Source organism: Rattus norvegicus, chromosome 10, assembly GCF_021556685.1.
Source record: "Rattus norvegicus strain SHRSP/BbbUtx chromosome 10, alternate assembly SHRSP_T2T, whole genome shotgun sequence".
Classification (NCBI taxonomy): Eukaryota; Metazoa; Chordata; class Mammalia; order Rodentia; family Muridae; genus Rattus; species Rattus norvegicus.
In genome coordinates this window covers 26,756,819-26,775,153 of record NC_141543.1, presented here as the reverse complement: position 1 = coordinate 26,775,153, position 18,335 = coordinate 26,756,819, and the positions used below count along the sequence as shown (strand labels likewise).

The 18,335-nt window shown below is 44.6% G+C and overlaps 1 protein-coding gene across 9 annotated transcripts in view; it reads left to right on the top strand.

Moving 5' to 3' along the window:
* Positions 1-18,335, top strand: part of Tenm2 (teneurin transmembrane protein 2) — a 1,226,262-nt gene that overhangs the window by 924,439 nt on the left and 283,488 nt on the right. For all 9 annotated transcript variants that reach the window (XM_087569430.1, XM_087569433.1, XM_087569431.1 and 6 more), the window contains 1 exon segment: positions 8,231-8,465. In XM_087569430.1, coding sequence (XP_087425556.1) covers positions 8,231-8,465 — 235 coding nt within the window.

Below are 18,335 nucleotides of genomic sequence, written 5' to 3'. Positions count from 1 at the left end.
TGTTGAAGCTTCGCCTTATAAGCCTGCAGATGATTGCGTCTCCTGACAGTGATTCCCATGCTTCTGCTCCATAATGGTGATCTGTTGACAGGGAGAACAAATGCACTTGCCTTGGTTTTCCTTTTGTCTCCAAGGTCATATATTTTATGTCATTATTTCCTATACATGAGCACGGCCCCTGCCTTCGCTGATCCTCTGCTCAGGCAGACGGAGCCCTTCCATCAAGGAAGGATACCACCCCATCATAGAGTGCAGGGTGTCCCTCATGCTGAAAAGCAGTAGCTAGAGCTGGTGCTGGGAGCCTGAAAATGAAGTGAACATTCGCTCACCTCACCCTCCCCATTCCTTCCTCAGAAGAGCTTTCTGCACTGGTGGCCAGATCTATGAAGTACTGCAGATGGCTTTGTCTGCCCCAGAAAGCCAGCAGGACCACACACATAGGTCAAGAGTAAAAAATACTTGTCCATTCTAGGGGTAAATCATTCGGTAGATGCTAAGGCAGGAGGGAGGAGGGGGCAAGCTCAGTATCCAAACTACCCTACATTTAGAGACAAATTGGGAAATCTCTTGGCAAACGCAGGAGGAGGCTGGATTTGGACAATCCCTCCATCCATCTGTCTCTAGGGTGTTGGCTGAGTACCACGGGTCAGAACAGGGCAGGACAAGCCAGGATGGAGCTTGCCCTCGGTCCTGCCTCTGTAGATCTAATTGCTGCTCATCACTCAGGCCAGGGATGCAGCCCAGAGGGGGAGGACAGGGAGGGCCTCTGGGAAGGCCTAAAAAGACTGTGCACTGCAGTTTGGTTTTTCTGGCCTATTTCTCCTGACATAAGCAGCCGGCAGAGGCAGTGGAGAAGCTAGGGGAAGGCGGTTCTCTCCCATGTCTCATGGTTGCGACTCTGCCATTTAAGCATGTATGCACGAAAACTGAGTCAAGCCGGGCTCCTTCTGTATGGCTCACTACACGGCATCAGGGCTGGGGGTCGAGTTCCTTCCCCTGTGTATGCGCTCTGACCTTATGTTCCTTTGTGTAAGCCCAGGATGGGAAGGAAGCCTGGGATCAAATGCCATCTGTGACTCCTGCTAAGCTCTGTGACCATGGGTGCATTGCTTAACTGGTCTAAGCTTCCTTCCCTCGCTGTATCTGAGTCATTCAGGTGATGGGTTACACATGCTACAGCAGTGATCTGGGGTACAGTGGGATCCTGTATGTTTCACCTTTGGCTCAGCACCAACACTCAAAGGGAGACTCGATTCATGGTAACCCCAGCCAGTGTTATCATCTTGTTGTCAAGGGCAACACTTGCACTGAGTATGGAAATGAACTGTTCCAAGTCCCAGGTCAGAGCCACATTCTTGGGACTACCTCTATCAAAGCCAGAGGCCAAAGCCAGGGGCCAATCTGCTCTTATCCAGCCTGCATTTAAAGTTAGCATGGCCTGGCCTTAGGACTTTTGTCTCTAGACATTCACTGGGTACCTCCCTCTAAAATCTGCCACCTCAAAGAGCCTCGCACTGAGGCCATGGTGTCCCAGGAGGTGCTTGAAATATTCCCCATGGAGCCCGGCGTTACTGTGGTTCCTATTGCCATCATCAGTATCACTGATTAGATTATACGGAATTTTGTGTGTGTGTGTGTGTGTGTGTGTGTGTGTGTGTGTCTGTGTGTGTGTCTGTGTCTGTGTGTGTGTCTGTGTGTCTGTGTGTCTGTGTTTGAGAGAGACAGAGAGAGGACAACTTATAGAAAGCAGTTCTCTACTTCAACCATGTGGATCCCAGGGCTTCGGTTCAGGTCATCATGGTTGCTGGCTGAACCATGTTGCTGGCCCAAGGTTCTTCATAATAGCATCTCATACAATTTTCTTAATGGTCCTGTAAGAGAGGGAAGCTTACGATGCCGATTCTACAGATAGAGACGCGGACTTGAAAATACAGCTTTTCGGTGGTTATGCATCTAAGCACCTGGTCAAGCAGAAGCAAGGCTCATAGCCAGCCCTGATTTCCTCCAATACACTCCTCTCTCCTTTCTTAGCCCTAACCATAGACTGTTGTTCTTTGAGATCTTCACCCCGGTTACCCTAGCTCCCATACAGGGTCAAAATAAACAATATCCTGGTGCCAATTTGACTCTAAAGACTCTGCCAAGACCCATCCTACTTTTAGCCTGTTTAAGTAGCTGTCAGGATTCAGCATGCTCAGAAGAGGTGGGTCTGAACAAGGCAGGGAGTTTGTGGTTAATTTATCATCTCAGGGTCTGTGGGGGATGAAATACTTAAAAGACCGACTGTGGGCAGGTCAGCACCAGAATGAGTGATTTATACGCAGTTCAGCAGGCCCCTACTTTTATTTTTTTCCTCACATGTACTTTATCATTCTTTTTAATCACCAAGAAAAATTGGTACCTACTATAAAGCAGACAAGGCTGTCTTCATTGGTCCCTGCCCTCCCACACCTCCATGTCCTCTCCCCATGCAAGAACAGGCCCAGCCTGAAGGCCTCCCCCAACTGTTTATATAAGCAAGGTACAGTAGCGACAGCCAATCATTAACCATTTCTTCCCTTAGTTTAGCCAGCCTTTAAAAAAAATGTTTCCTTTTTGTTATCTGTGTGGGCTGCTGCTTGCATCCATGTGTTTGGGCAACTTTGCCAACGTGAGCCGATGAGGGAACAGCTGTGCCGAGGTTTCAGTCGGTAAATGTGTGCTGGAACTGCTATCACGACTCAGAGGAGGGTTGACTTCTCTTTCTTAAGTCAACCCAGAGGCACTTAGGATAAAGTGCACGGGGCTGGTATGCGTGTCAGAGTCAACCAGCAACAAGTGTCCCGTGAAAAGTCTAAAGCACAGCGGCACAGTTTGTGCCGTCACGGGACAATTGTAGCAGGCATCCACCTTGCAATGTTTGCACAGAGAGGAAGCGTCATTCCCGAAGACCAATTCGTTTTTCTAGGACACTTAACTTCTTTAGCTCTTGATAAAGACCCAATACAATCGTTCCTTTTTCCTACAGTGAAAGGTCATTCAGAACCAAAAAGTGACTTCCGGTTCTCATCATTGATGATGATGACGATGACAATGACGATGACGATGATGATAATGATGATGATGATACACTTATTTTTTTTGAGACAGGCTCTTGCTATGTAGCCTAGGCTAGGCCTTTCAGGGTTTCAGCTTTAGGTCATCATGTGTCATGTATCTAGTCAGCATAAAGCTTCAGTACCAATTACCTTTCTCCCACTGAGGGCATACTCAGTAGCCTGCTGCTCTATAAGCACTTACCTGATGCAGTAACTTGGAATTAAATTGCATTATTGTATAAGCTTGCATTCATATCCTCGGAGAAACATCAATAACATGTGCATCAAGCTAACCCAATAAATGTCTGTAACTTAAGAGTGGACATCACGGTTCCTCCACAAGGCTGGCTTCCTCATTCCCATTTCATCAGGGAGTGGTGCTACATACACACCCCTGCAGGAAAGGGCTTCTCGTGTACTTGAGTATCTTGGAAAACATTCATGAAAAGCAGCGAAGCTTGTTGACAGCCACTGTTTGAAACTTAGCAAATGGAAAATGTTTCCAGGCAGCAGATCCCAGAATGCCTGGGTCGAAAGCTGGTGAATGCAGAAGGTGACTTAGGGGTCGGTCATCACTCGCCATATTAGAGGAGCATTTGCCACAATCACAAGGTGCTCCGGCCAGAGGGTCACCAAAAGAACAGAATGGGGAATCAGAAACACAACGACCATGACAGCCATTGCTGTGTTTAGGTGATAGCTAGTGTTAGTAGCCCACTAGAGAAACAGCTGAGAACATGCACCTCTAGCCTGTTCTTGTGAGAGGAGACACACTCATTTTGATCCTAACCAAGCTTCGCTTCAGAAATCTAGAACATCACAACAGAGTGACTGAGTTTTCACAATGTTCCCATTGAAGTTACTGACCTGGGGTCACTGATCAGCAGTGCTGAAGTTACTCTAAACCAATGGTTCTCAACCTTCCTAGTGCTGCAACCCTTTAACACACTTCCTCATGTTATGGTGATTCCCCCAACCATAAAATTATTTTTGTTGCTACTTCACAATTATAATGTTGCTACTGTTATGAATTGTAATGTAAATATCTGATATGAAACCCCCAAAGGGGGTCACAACCCACAGGTAGAGAACAGCTGCTCTCCATGCTCAAGTTGGGTTCATCTGTAGTCACATCATCGTTAACCCCAAAAGACCAAAGTGTTCTCTGCACAGGAGTGCATATATTGGCAGACCACTGGGGTAGCGTGTTCAACACTTCCTCACAAGCACAGAGATCCTGGTGGGTCTTCACTGCTTTGGTGCATGAGAAAAAGTGAGAATTAAGTAAGATAGTGTACTCAGATTTCTGCAATTAGAAAGCAACAGGCACTCGCGGTAATTATACAATAACGCTTTAGATTTTTCTCCCTTAACCCCCAACTAATCCCTTCATCACTCTGTGTTCCATTCTGTGCAGTATTATTTTTTTTTCATCTTGTACATCTAGCTGAGAATATGGCTACTGCATAGGTAGGTAGATGGATACATGAACAACTGTAGTCAGCACTGTGGAAGAGAGAGCCGGTGACAACTTTCTCCTTAGTGGTGTGCCTGATAGTTTTAGTGTTCAGTGCTGTCAGTCACCTGTTTGATATGAAATAGCATACGGCTTCATAGGAGGGTAGAACGAAGAACTGAGTGTTCTTTCAGCTTCCCCTATTCTTATTTCTCTGTTTTTTTCCCCAGTAAGTTCTAAGCCTTCCTTTTGAGTGAACTGGAAAGAGGCCCTTGACTTCTCTTTCAACTATTGTAGATGCTTACTGTCCAGTGTAGGTAGAACATAGCACACAGGGGCCTAACTCATTCTTCCCTTGACTGGGAATCACCTTTGGAGACCTTACACACACACACACACACACACACACACACACACACACACACACACACACACACACAGAGGAATTCCACCCACTCCCAGAACAGATGGACAATGAACGAAGACCACACAGCTGGAGTAGGCAGCTTCGCTGGGGTGAGCAGCCAGGAAGCTGGCCCGTTTGGGAACTCATTCAGGGAATTACAGCACTCAGTTGGCCCTTTGTACTTGCAGAGAATGTGTGGTCCTGAGTGTGGGCTGGGGATGGGAGCTGGAGGCAGAGGAAGGCAGAAAGTTCGGGTTGGGAGCAGGGAGTGAGGATTCTCCCTTGCACACTGACTCACCTCATCCTCCCCAGGCAAGTCTCTTAATTGCCTAACTAACAGGGAATAATGACACCACCTGGATGTAGGCTGAGGGGAGGGGAAATCGAGAATTCATTAACCCCGTGTGAGGGGGGCTCGGAGAGTGCCTCTGAGAGATCATTATTACATCATTTTGCCCCTTCCCCACCTCTCCCCCACTAATGGGAGACAGACAAATGCTAAATAACTGGGTAATCATACGTTTCTAGTCAGACAACAATGCCAGCATAGGTAACAGCCAGCTACAGCTATGAAACCCCACCAAAGATGTAGTTAAAGTGTCACCCGCTGCCTAATGTAAAAAACGTGAATTACAGGTTCATTTGGAGGACGCGATTTAAAATCTATACAACTGTACTGTGGCATTTCCCAATGGGTTTGAGCTTCAGTTGTCTCTTCTCTGAACATAAAGAAAAAAAAATCCCCAAGTAATTTTGACCCGGAGACACTAACTTTGAGGACTCGAGGTTTTGTCTACGCTTTACTTCCGTTTCTGTTTTCATTGGCAGCAATGGCTCCGATCCTACTGTCTTTTATGACACGTTGTCTTTCCCTCGGAATGCTTCTCCCGGCTTCACGGGAACCCCAGAATGTAGATTACACCTTTTGGAGATGCAGCCTGGACACATAAGGAGACAAGTAGTTGAAATTTGTGTCAAATTGCTTGTTTAAATGACTCGAGCCAGCTTCTTAAAGCCAGGACGGCAGGGGCTGGGGATTTTCGAAAGTTGGCATGGGCCAAAATGACAAGGCTCAGCAGTCACCTGGTGAGCTGCCAACACTGACTGGAGGCCTCAGAAAAAATAGACTTTCTCAAAGGACACAAATTAAAAGTCATGTTTCAGTGTCCATTAAAGGGAAATTATAGGCTTACGTCGCGTAGGAAACCGCTCTTGCTTTCCCTGCGTTTAAAATACCACATTGTGCCGATGGTTTGCTAGGTAAACCTTGGGCAGCGCCATCCTGAGTATGGATATTTACACGAGGACCTTTCTGGAGGTGCAGTTCTCCTGTGAGCATTTTCCTTGCAAAGATGGAGGATTTCAGTATTTGAAAGATAGGCTGTGATTTGGAGCCAGGACTGTGATTTTGAAACATCTCCCTTGACCTTCTGCAGACCCTGTTCTCAGGACTCATCTCTTAGTGGAGAACAGCTATCAACCTGACTAAAAAAGTCAGAGAGGGCCGGCAGGCTCTTGTTTTTGTAAAAAAATAATGTCTATACAAGTATATGTATGTTTTTATGCCTAATTATTTATTTGTTTATCTATTTTTTATTGTCAACTTTTTAAAAACCCAGGAAACCTTCTCCAAAAATACAGATCCTCAGTGTTTCCTACAGTTTGCCTTTAGCTGCTCAGGAGAACACTGACGTGGATCCTCTGAAGAACACTGTGTGTGTATGTGTGTGTGTGTGTGTGTGTGTGTGTGTGTGTGTGTAATTGATTGTATATGATGTGTGTATATGTGTGTATGTGTGTATGTGATGTGTGTATGTGTGTATGTGTAAGTGTGTATGTAATGTGTATATATATATGTATGTGTCTATGCATGTATGTGTCTATGCATGTATATGTGTGTCTCTGTGTGTAACTGTGTGTATGCAGTGTATGTAAATGTGTATATGTGTATATGTGTGTATGTGGTGTATGTGGTGTGTGTATGTGTGTATGTGTAAGTGTGTATATGATGTTTATGTATATGCGTGTATGTGGTATGTATACTTGTGTGTGCGTGTGTGTATGTATGTATTATGTGTGTGTCTGTAAGTGTGTATATGTGTGCATGTGTGTATGCATGTATATGTATGTGTCTGTATAAATGTGTGTATGTGGTATATGTGTATATGTGTGTATGTGTTTCTGTGTTTCTATGTGTAGGTGGTATGTATGTGTGTATTCGTGTGAATGTGTGTGTATGATGTGTATGTATATATATATATATATATGTGTGTCTGTGTCCGTGTATGTCTGTGTGTGTGTGTCTGTCTGTATCTGTGTGTGTCTGTGTGAGTGTGTGTATGTGTTCCATGCCTGAGGTATCAGATCTCACCATCTACCTCCTTTGAGACAGCGTTTTTGGATGTTCACCACTGTGTGCTGGGCTAGTTGCCCTGAGAGTTTCTGGAGATTCTCTTGTCACTGCTCTGCATCTCACCAACAAAGGGCGATGATTGTAGATGAACACTATTGTGTCTGACATAAGTTCTGGGGATCTCAATCCAGATCCTTTTGCTCACACAGCAAATACTTTACCCACTGAGCTGTCTCCCTGGCCCAGCAACCATTTTTGATTGACAGACAGCAATTGTACAAATGCATGGGATACAATTTGATACTTCCATACCCTGTGTGATGATCAAACCCAGGGAGTTAGCATCCCTGCCTCCTGAAACATGGCATTTCTCTGTGCCAAAACATTCAGGAGACTAGCCTTCAGTGGGAAACATGCTTTACCCCAGAGCTTGGCCTTCCTGTCTATGTCCACTGGGCAAATTCTCCCTGTCTCCCACCAGCACAGCCTCTGGTAATCATTATTGTGTCTTCCACTTCTACATGAATATCCGGGGTTTTATTGTCGCTCGCCTGCTTTACAGGACCTGGGCCTTTAAATCTTACCAGGAAATGGAATAAAAACTTGCCACAGTCAGAATCAGCCTTGACTGTATTATCTCTTCCATTGCAATATCAGATAATTCTGGGGATAATTCTATCCCTTGTCTACTTGGCTTTTCTAATCTCAATCCTCTTTGCGCTCTAATTGATGCATATTGATAAGCAAAAAGTAAAGCGCGGTATTTGTTTGTGACTAATAACACTGGGCTGTTCTATGCAGTCCTGCCTGCTATCTCTGGTTTGTGGCTTTCAGTCACTATAGACATGGACGCTTTGACTACAAAGCCCACCTCATAGGTGCAGAGTTCCTGAGGCTAGACCCCACAGGTACTGATGATTCTCCTTCCTCTCTTCCAGGCCCTCCGAACCACCACAGCCAGTCAACGCTGAGGCCCCCTCTGCCACCTCCTCATAACCACACCCTGTCCCACCACCACTCCTCTGCCAACTCCCTCAACAGAAACTCACTGACCAATCGGCGGAGTCAAATCCACGCCCCAGCTCCTGCACCCAATGACCTGGCCACCACGCCGGAGTCCGTTCAGCTCCAGGACAGCTGGGTGCTGAACAGTAACGTGCCGCTGGAGACGCGGTAAGTCCCTGTTCCCTACTCTAAGTCACCAGAGTCACATGGCTCTGGGTGGCTCTGAGTTCTGGTTGGAGAGACATTGACAGCATAAGGAGACAAGCTTAACACCTCCTTATCCCTTGGTAATTTGACCCTGGACAATAGGTTGATCAGTATTTCTTTGTTCACATGTGTCTCCTTTTAATGCTTGTTGACTTTCTTAGACAGCTCTTGTGTACCCAACTAATAGAATTAGCATAACATATTTTTACTCAAAGGCTCATGGGAAATGTGCTTATAAGGGTATATTGACTGAATGCTGCTGATAAATTATGCATTTGGCCTTTCTTGAAGTAATAAATGAAGACTCATTTGAAATTAAGTGTTTGGGGAGACCTTGAAAACAATCCCCGATTCCAGACTGACAGAAGTCTAATTTTAATTTATATTTCATCCAACCTGCTGGCCCACTTTACTCCCTCCTGTACACACTAACAGCTTGATGGCTCTGGGGCAAACAGGGATGTGGAGAAAACAAACAGCGGAACAGGGAGGCACTTGTGTTAGGAAAGAAGAATCTGGAAATTATCCCTGGGTCTGGCTTTGTTTTTGTTTCTCTGCGTTCTTTCCTTCACCCACTTACACTCCTGGTCTTCTAAAAAAAAAAAAAAACCGCACATTCCTCGAGAGGCTCAAATAGGACCCTGGGGACGCAGTGTGGTAGACAAGCCCGCAGTGGACAGTGAAGGCCATGAGTAGATTTGTCTGATGCCGTAGAGCCTTGCGACTCCATCCCCACACACCTTGGTTCTCCCATTGTCTGCTTATCTGAAAGGGCCACAGAGCCATCCATTTGTACGGATGCTTCTGAAAATGCTTGTGTCGGTTTTAATCACTCTGGGTTTGAAGAGGAGAAATAATCCACAGTGTTTCTGGAAATGGCTAGTGGATTTTCTAGCCACAGCTGGAAGCAATTTAGAAAGCGGTACCATTTGGAGTTGGTTGTGTATCCACGACTTCTTTAAAGTTTAAAACAGTGAGATCCTGAGCATTGGCGTATGGTTCTCGCTAATGTACTTACACTCAGACCTCTTAGGACATGGTCTTTCTCTGTGCCTACAACCCTAATTCTAAAGCTTGAAAGATGTCAAGGCAGTAAAAATCGTATGGATGGATTATACAAAACAGATAATTACTAACATCTGCACTAAGGCAGCAATCTCCCAATAGCTGTGCCAGAAGCTACTGGTCAACCAAGCTGGATGAGATTTTCTGGTTTGCCTCCTTGTGTTCAGGAAGCACTCAGGAGTTTGTTCTTGCTCCCTTTTTTCGTTAGTAGATGATTATACATGAAAAAGGGGTTTCTGGGTAGAGCGAGATAAGAGAAAAGAGGGATGAGACTGTATGATTTCCATGTTGCTCTTGGAATGAAGCCCTTATTCTGCATACGAACATGTAGTTTCTATGTATATTAATACATTCAAACATTATCTCAGTGGAACCAGGAAGTGATCCAGTGAGGTCTAAGCAGATGATTATTATTGCAGTGTAGATAAAAGGAACATTCCTGCAATAGGTCTCTGATGTCACAGAGATGATAAGTTATGAGGAAACCTGCATGGAACCCTCAAGATCCCCACACAGTAAGGGAGGTAGATACCTGTTTAGGTGAACAACCTGTATCTTTTGCATTAAATTGTCCCAAATTACAGGGCCAGACCCTGCTACTTGAAAGTGGTCTCCCCTGGGTCATAAGAACATATATAGAGGCATGTATTTATACACGGATGTACACGCATGTAAAACATTCAGACACGTAAAATGATAAGATATGCATATTTCAAAAGGATGCATATAAATATATCTCCCAGGTTCTGATGAAATCGGTTAGCTTCCCCGGAGGCTTGTCTTGAAGAACCACTTCTAAGAAAATGTCCTCCTGCTGAGCATGTGGTTGAAAGGACCCACAAAAGCAGTGGGTCACTCACCACTGTCTGGAGGTAATCTCTCTCAGCCCCTGCTCTCTGCTCTCTAGAGTGCTTCTGCAGAGCCCTTCTACAAGTAGCATTTCTCCAAGGACTGGTCGTCTTCAGTGATATGCTTGGGAAAGGGGAATCAAAGATGAACTCTGCACATAGACAGGATCTCCAAAGCCTTGAAGTCTATCTGAAAGAAAAGACAAGTGAGAGAAGTGCCTGCCTGTTCTTTGATCAGTGTGTTCAAGATCCGAAAGATTAAGGAATGAGAGTATCTGGCCCAGGACTGGGGCGAGTCCCAGAAATCAAGCCAAATTTCAGCCTTCACAGATCAGAGCACAGAGAACTTGAATGGACAGTAGAGTTGCACATGAAAACGTTAGCATCAATTCCACCACAGCACTTTTGGAATTTATTTTTTTTTTCTGGCATGGGAATGTAGCTCAATGACTGAGGACTAACCTTATATGTGTAAAGTTCTGAGTTCAATCCCTGGCCCTGAAATGAAGAACAGCCTGGGGAGATGACTCGATTGATACAGCACTTACTGCATAAACCATGAGGGCCTGAGTTTAAATCCCCTAAGTTCATGTAAAAGCCAGGCACAGTAGCACATAGCTACAGCCTTAGCACTAAGGGTAGGGTATGGAAGGAGGTGGGAGGACCCTTGAAACTCATTGACCAGACAGCCTAGTTGATGACGAATCCCAGGTCTTAAAAGCTGTGGTAGGGAGCAGTTAAGAAAAATACCCAACATCAACCTCTGGCTTCTACCCATATTTATATGTGCACACACACACACATATGACATATGCACACACACATGCACTCACATATGCATACATACATACATACACACAGAGAGAGAACAATTAAAATTAAGTAAGTAGCATAAATCTGCATAGCATATAAGTTCAGCATAACTGTGGTTTCATTAGCTCAGCCTTTATAAAAAGAAAGGAAAGGGAAATTTTAAAAAGCAAAACATCTATTTAAAACAATGTTAATTTTTCTCTCTTGTTATCAGATGGGTATTGAATTCCCAAGAGGAATATTGGAGACTGGGTAGGTGATGAATAAAATGTATACATTCTTCTCTAAGCTCTCACACAACACGAAGAAGGGAGAAACACATAAGCAGAAAGTACACTGCATATGCTGATAGACACCGCACCTCTTTAATAATAGATAAGACTCAGTTTATCATGCGATAGAGAAAGGGCCATTAAGAGCATGGTGTTCTGAAGCCTGATTGTGGGGCAGTCACAAACTGAGAACCCCAAGTGGAAATTTACTAACAGCTTCATGACTTCCCCCTCATTCATTGCATCTTCTGGGAGTGATGTATGAGCTCCTACTCTGGAGGTAACGAACAGGCATCCTGCCATCCCCAGAGATGTTCTGCCAAATCCCAGTGTTTCTTTCAAACCAGTGGGGACAGGTCCTTGCCTCTCGGCATTGTGTGTTGATGTCCCTAACAGACTTAAAGAGGCCTGGAAAGTGATCCTTAAACCATCTGATGTTTCTTCAGTTTGTCTTACAACCTAAAGAATTGGAAATACTGGTTACAGAGTCATAGACTTATAGGACATGGGAAACAGAACTAGGGCTAGGGAGATGGCTCAGTCAGCAAAGGGTTTGCTATGCAAGCACAAAGACCTGAGCTCATGAAATAGGCAAACATAACAGCAAGTGCTTGTAATTCTGGCACTGGAGAATGAGAGACAGACAGGTCCCTGGAGCTCAATGCCTAACTAATGTAGCCATATTCATGAATTCCAGGTTCAGTGAGAATCTTAAAACATAAGGTAGAAAGTGTGACTGCACACACACACACACACACACACACACACACACACAGCAGTAAGGAGAGCTATTCACATGTAGAGCTGAACACATAGAAATCACATACATTTCTATATGCTCTGTATAAATGTTAGTTCCATTAGAGCACAATGCATGTAAATGTCCAGAATCGAAGTCAGTTTACATACAAGCTATAATAGGCAGTTCTACCAACTCAGTCATACCCACAATGCCATAAGCCATAACATGGTCACGAAACGTAAGTACATGATAGAGGAACCCTGTACAAGGAAGCCTGTACAATAAATCACCACCCTCCATCTTCCTCCAGAAAAAAACCAAGTCCTGACTTGCTTCCTGCCTGCCATCTCCTATCACCTATCTAGTTCTTCTCTGCAGAGAGAGCCAAGGTCAGGAATCTTTCTACTCGGCAGTTTCTTGGGAAGTGTCAGAAGTCAGCTTCTCCTGTCTAAAACAGTAGCAGTATCTCGGTGACAGGATCCAACTTCCCCTCTGTGTTTTGCTGAGATGAGCTCCTCCAAATGTCTGAGTAGCAGGTGACCAAGGAGAATCACTAAGCAGTGCAAAGCTTCCCAGATTCTAAAACTTCGGAAACCCTGACTTTAATCATTCACACCTTAAAGCTATAAACAAGTCTGCACATTGCTTTTCAAGATGGCCATCCATAATTCATTCTAGAACTACTTATGAGAAGACCTATTATGTGCTAGACATTGGGAACTCAAACACACACACACACACAGAGAGAGAGAGAGAGAGAGAGAGAGAGAGAGAGAGAGAGAGAGAGAGAGATCAAGCCTTGCCTTTGCAGAAATGATAGACAGGATGAGGCAGAGCACCAACAAGTAAATAAATAAATAAATATCTCTCCCACAGTGAAAGTGGCCGTGAGAGGTACAGAGAAGTCAGACCCATGACAAATGGGCATCAGTAAGGCTTGAAGAGAGTTCTAGGACTAGGGAGATAGGCTTAGTGCATGAAAGCATTAACTGTAAAAAGCAAGACAACCTGATCCCCAAAACCCACCAAGCCAAACATCATCACAAGCATCTGTAATCCCAGCATGCCTGTGGGGAATGGGAAGTGGAGGCAAGAAATCTCCAGAAGCTATTGGGCCAGCCAAACCATCGTACACAACAGTGGAGAAAATTGTGTTCCAAAACAAGGTACATATGCATACAACACACACACACACACACACACACACACACACACACAGAGGAGAGAAAGAGATGGGAAGGGAGGAAGAAGAGAGGAAAAGAGGGGGAGGGAGGAAAGAAGGGGGAAGCACTAGAGTGCAAGAGAAGGGCTGCAGGCTAGAAAAGTAGGTAAGGACATAGAGAACAGGGCTTTGGTCTATGATAAAGATTTGGGACATTCCTCCAAAGTGAAATGAAAGGTCACTTGGGCAATTTAAGCAAAAGAATAAAATCAAAAGACACCCGGACAACAGGTTCAGTTGGGACGAAAGCATGGCTGATGAGGAAAAACTGGTACTTTGCTTAGGGGCCCACAGTGAGTGTTACAGTAGGAAGAAGACTTCCCAAGTGATCTCAGTGGTGAGTGCTTTCTCAGGCGCAGAACTGAGGGCTCGGAGTCAACTTTCTGACTTAGGAGCTCTGTGCATCATGACTGTCACTAAATAAGGAACACGTTTTGTGATAGAATACAGGAGGTCATGAAATCAAGAGAATCATATACAGATATTAATACTATTGGTCAACCAATTGGAACTTTCAGGAACATAAGATCATCCATTTGCAAACACCTATCTTTCCCCACTACACATACACTTCTTTAGAAACTATGTTGAATTTACTCTAGAGAATTGTAGAGGTCTTGAATGAGAACTTTTCTTTTTCAGAAATGTCTCCTTGCCACTTAGCTTTATACATATGCCACTCAATCCCTTAAGCCCTCCATGTTCTTATTCGTATTTGGAATTCAGGGAACATTGGAATGAGTGGGGCAGGAAGATCACAAGTCTGAGGTCATCCGGGTTACTTAGAGATACTGTTGGATTGAATGAATGGGTGGACAATTGCATTAATGAGATCTGAAACTCAGAATACTAAGTTACACATCACCCAGTATCAAATCGCAAAGGTGGGACTTGAACTCGTGTCTACCTGACTCCGATGGCGTGTTCCTAACTGCCGTGATGATTGGAACTAGATAAGGTAGGGAATGGAAACGATACGAATCCTAGTAGAAAACAGAAAATTAACTTATCTCATCCAGGGAGACAGTGAAATCAATGCATTATGAGTGACACAGATTAAAAAATGATCTATGGAGATTATTAGATATAGACTGAGTGGTTGTCGAGATCGGAAGCTGGGCATGATATAAGGAGCTCTTTGCAGCATCTCCAGGCATTAGATTTCTCTATCTCCTAGAAGAGCTGATCAGGGACACCTTCTGTGACATCACACCTCTTATAAAAAATAGAGTTCTCTTCGTCCCATTGCAGCTGCAAGACCAGCCCCCTCTGATACCCAGGCCCAAGACAACTTTGAATTCTATCTTTGCTTTTATCTAGTGCCTTCCTGCTTGTGACTCCTGGCACTAAGTTAAGTCACTAACTCCCTTTATCCTTTTTAAGCGAAGGTTCTGCCTCTCCTTTCAGACCCCCATAATGGCTGCCTGTGGCATGGTGCTGTTGCGTCTCTTCTAATAAAACTCTCGTGAAGGGTAATTTGTCTTGGCTTCCTTTCTACTAAACCACCTAAAATACCTTTATGATTTTGTCAACACCATAAATCGGTGGCAACTTGGTGCAGTGAACTCGAGGCCTCCCCATACCTTGGTGGCTGCACCGTGGGCTGCAGGAAAACTCAGTCCCGAGGGCTGCTTTATCTCTGTGTGCTGGCTTCACAATTTTCATGCTTTTCATTCCAAACAGAACTTTGGCATATGTGTAGAGACAGGTGTGATGGCTGTTCACTTGGTCAGCCTGTTTGTCCTTTTAGCCGGAAGCCAAGGCAGGAGCTCTGAGAGGTGAACACACAGAGAGCTTTAACAAACACGTTCAAAAAGTCTTAACCCTGAGATCAGAAAACCTCATACCCTTCTGCCTTCAAGACAAAGTCATCCTGGCCTAATTTGAGTGTTTTGTTAGTAGTGCGTACTTGGGAACTGGGATGCAAGACCTTTTAGTAAATAAGGTTTTCACAGAGAAGCAGACAGATTGTTGAAACATACCCACCATGCTGAGTCCAAAGACTATTCCAAACTTGTTCTCAGATTGATTTTTCTGCCGAAGGATTAATTTTCTGACAGCGTCACTGACATGTTTGATCTGGAGAATATTAAAGCAAGGTAACCTGTTTGCTTCCTCCCCTCCACCTCTTCCTAGTGTTTTCAAGTGAGGTTTAAAAGTAGAATTCATTCTGAGTGAACCAAATGCATTGAAGCGCTTTTCAAATCAATAGGCGGCTTGATTCTCCATACTGCTAAACATTATGCCCCTCTAAATTCTCATCAGAGGCAACATGGAAATTAATGAGACCTCTAGGTTAGCCTTTCAAGCTCAGCCTTATTTTATAGCTTTACCTTGCCTTTTTGACACCGTGATCCCGCCTGGCCACCAGAAGCATTTCACGTCGCACTGCACTTTAATTTTGCTGTTTTGTTAGTCTTCCTTGGAAACTGGCAGCTTATTAATCTCAATAACAGAGCTGCTCAATAGGCAAGCTTACCAGCGAGAAGCCAGGCTATGTCTTTCTTGTTTGCCCCACCTTCAGAGATGGAAGCAAGGGAGCTGGTTCTTGGATGGAGGTGAGACGGGGTGGGGGTGGGGGAGGGAGTGGAGAGAGAGCCAGTTGCGTTGGGCGGTAGTGGGGGGACGCATCTCAAACCCCACATTGCTTTAACAATCAGCAGGAAAATAAAGAGCACCTCGTCTAATCCACTGCTCTGCAATTTATGGCTTGTGGTGTTAAACACACTCAGACCCATTAATAAGAAAATAAATAACATGTCGTGGCATGCGTGCAAATTACAAGGTGCAGTAAGAACGGCGCAAGCCTTACATCTTACTCGAGACCTCTCTAGCCTATGTTCACTCGGTATGGCTTGCCAATGTCAAAGGCAGAGGTGTCCAAGGAGAATCCGTCCTCTCACAATTTGGCCCCATTCTTGTAAAATTAAAAAGTGCTGAGCTGATTAAAGTGTTGACGGCTCGAACTTCTCGCTTGCGAGTCACCAGAGTTAAGCCTCCAGGTACAAAGAACATTTTATAAAAATTCATCCCTCCACAGCCCATGCCTTGGGGACCCAATTAAGGACGGAGGCCACCTCGTGGTCGTGCCTTGGAAGAGCAAGACTGTACCAAGTCTGTATGAAATGTTGAAGATTCTTGGGTTAAGTTCACAGTTTCAAAACACCAAATATTTCTCTCTCTCTCTCTCTCTCTCTCTCTCTCTCTCTCTCTCTCTCTCTCTCTCTCTCTCTCTCTCTCTCTTTCTCTCTGTGCTCTTCCTCTCACTCAGCTAATATCAACTGTCACCCCCTTGGGGCATTTCCTGAAGTCTTCCCCTGGGATGTTTTTATCGGGCTCAGATGGGGGAGAGGCTTATAGAAGTGTGAGTCTTTTTCTAATTCTGACTTCTTGATGATGCTTTTCTCCTCACAGAAGTCAGCTAAGGCATTTGTAGTTCTCCCAGGCAGGGGAAATGGGCTCTGCAATGTTTTTGAGGGTTCCTTTGATTTATTGGCCTTAGCGTTCCTTGCCTTTGTGAGTTGGGATCTTGTGTCCTTAGGAATGTAATCCATCACCAGGTGCAGGCTCATCGTGCCCACCTGGAGCTGCGGACTCTAGCGTATTATATGAGTGTGTGTGTCTAGGAAACTCTCCTCAGGTAACTTCATTGCCTCCAAGCCCACCAATCAATTTGGAGTTCGTCTCTCAGTCCCGTTTGTGAATTGTTTGCTTTTAGAAGGCCAGATAAGAAGGTTCGCCCTTTAACTTGTTAGGTATATTTAAATCACTTACAGGATTAATTCTAGATCATAGTAACTAATACAAGACAGCAAACATCCTCCCCCAAGTTTCTGCCATCAGTACTTTAATCATGTGTGCATAAATATAGTTTATTAAATTATTTAAATGATTATCAGAAATCCTGCTAAGTTATTGTAATTTTTTTCATTTCCCATCACCCTAGGTTCTCTTTACTCTGCCTGAAAACATATATTGAGGGACACCCATCAGACGGGTCCTTAAGGAAAGCACCCACCATCCCCAACTCAATCAGACAAAAGGAAAAACATAAAGGTTACTAAGATTGAGACAGTGCAACGTGGATGTAGTATTCTGGATACTCTGGTCCTCAGAGTAAGAGTCTCCCTTCTCAGTGTGCCCCAAAGCAGGGTGCCAAAGGCACCAAGTTCAACCTCCCAGCTTCTCCACCAAGGTCCATGTGAGGAGAAAGTGGACCTGCTAGAAAACTTCCTGATTCCAAAATCACTGGATGCCCTTTGGGCTCTTTTTTTTCTGGCAGACTGCTGTCAGAAATGTGTTATTTGTGCCCAGCATTGGCTTGGGTGCTTTACATCAGTTGCCTGAGACAAAAACCCACGGGGCAGATGTTCCTGTCTCCCGTCAGCATATCAGGCAAATGCAATGTAAGGTGTTACGTTGGAAAAAAGAGACAAGGTCCTTAGCAGACGTGGACTCAAGTACTTACACTTGGACATTAGGCATCTGTCTCAGCCTGGCTTTTCTGTGTTTCTGAACATAGTTCTTAGAGGACCCCTGCTTAGCTGGCACCATTACAGGCCCTGTAAGCTACATACTCATAGCCTAGAAAACACATTGGAAAGAAGTTCTTCGTCCTAGACTTGTGTTTTGTTTTGTCTCTTTATGACAAGGTCTCACTCTGTAGACTAAACTGGCCTGGAACTCAGTTTCCAGAGTACAGCAACTACAACACAGGTCACTTCCACTATCCCTAGGTCCTACTAACTATTTCCAATTTTTAAGTCCACTCTCTTGATGGAGGCCGGTGAAACCCAGCTGGGATCATACCCAGCACTACTGACCTATCCATCTCCCAGATTTAGAGAGCAGAACACACCAATTGGCTAG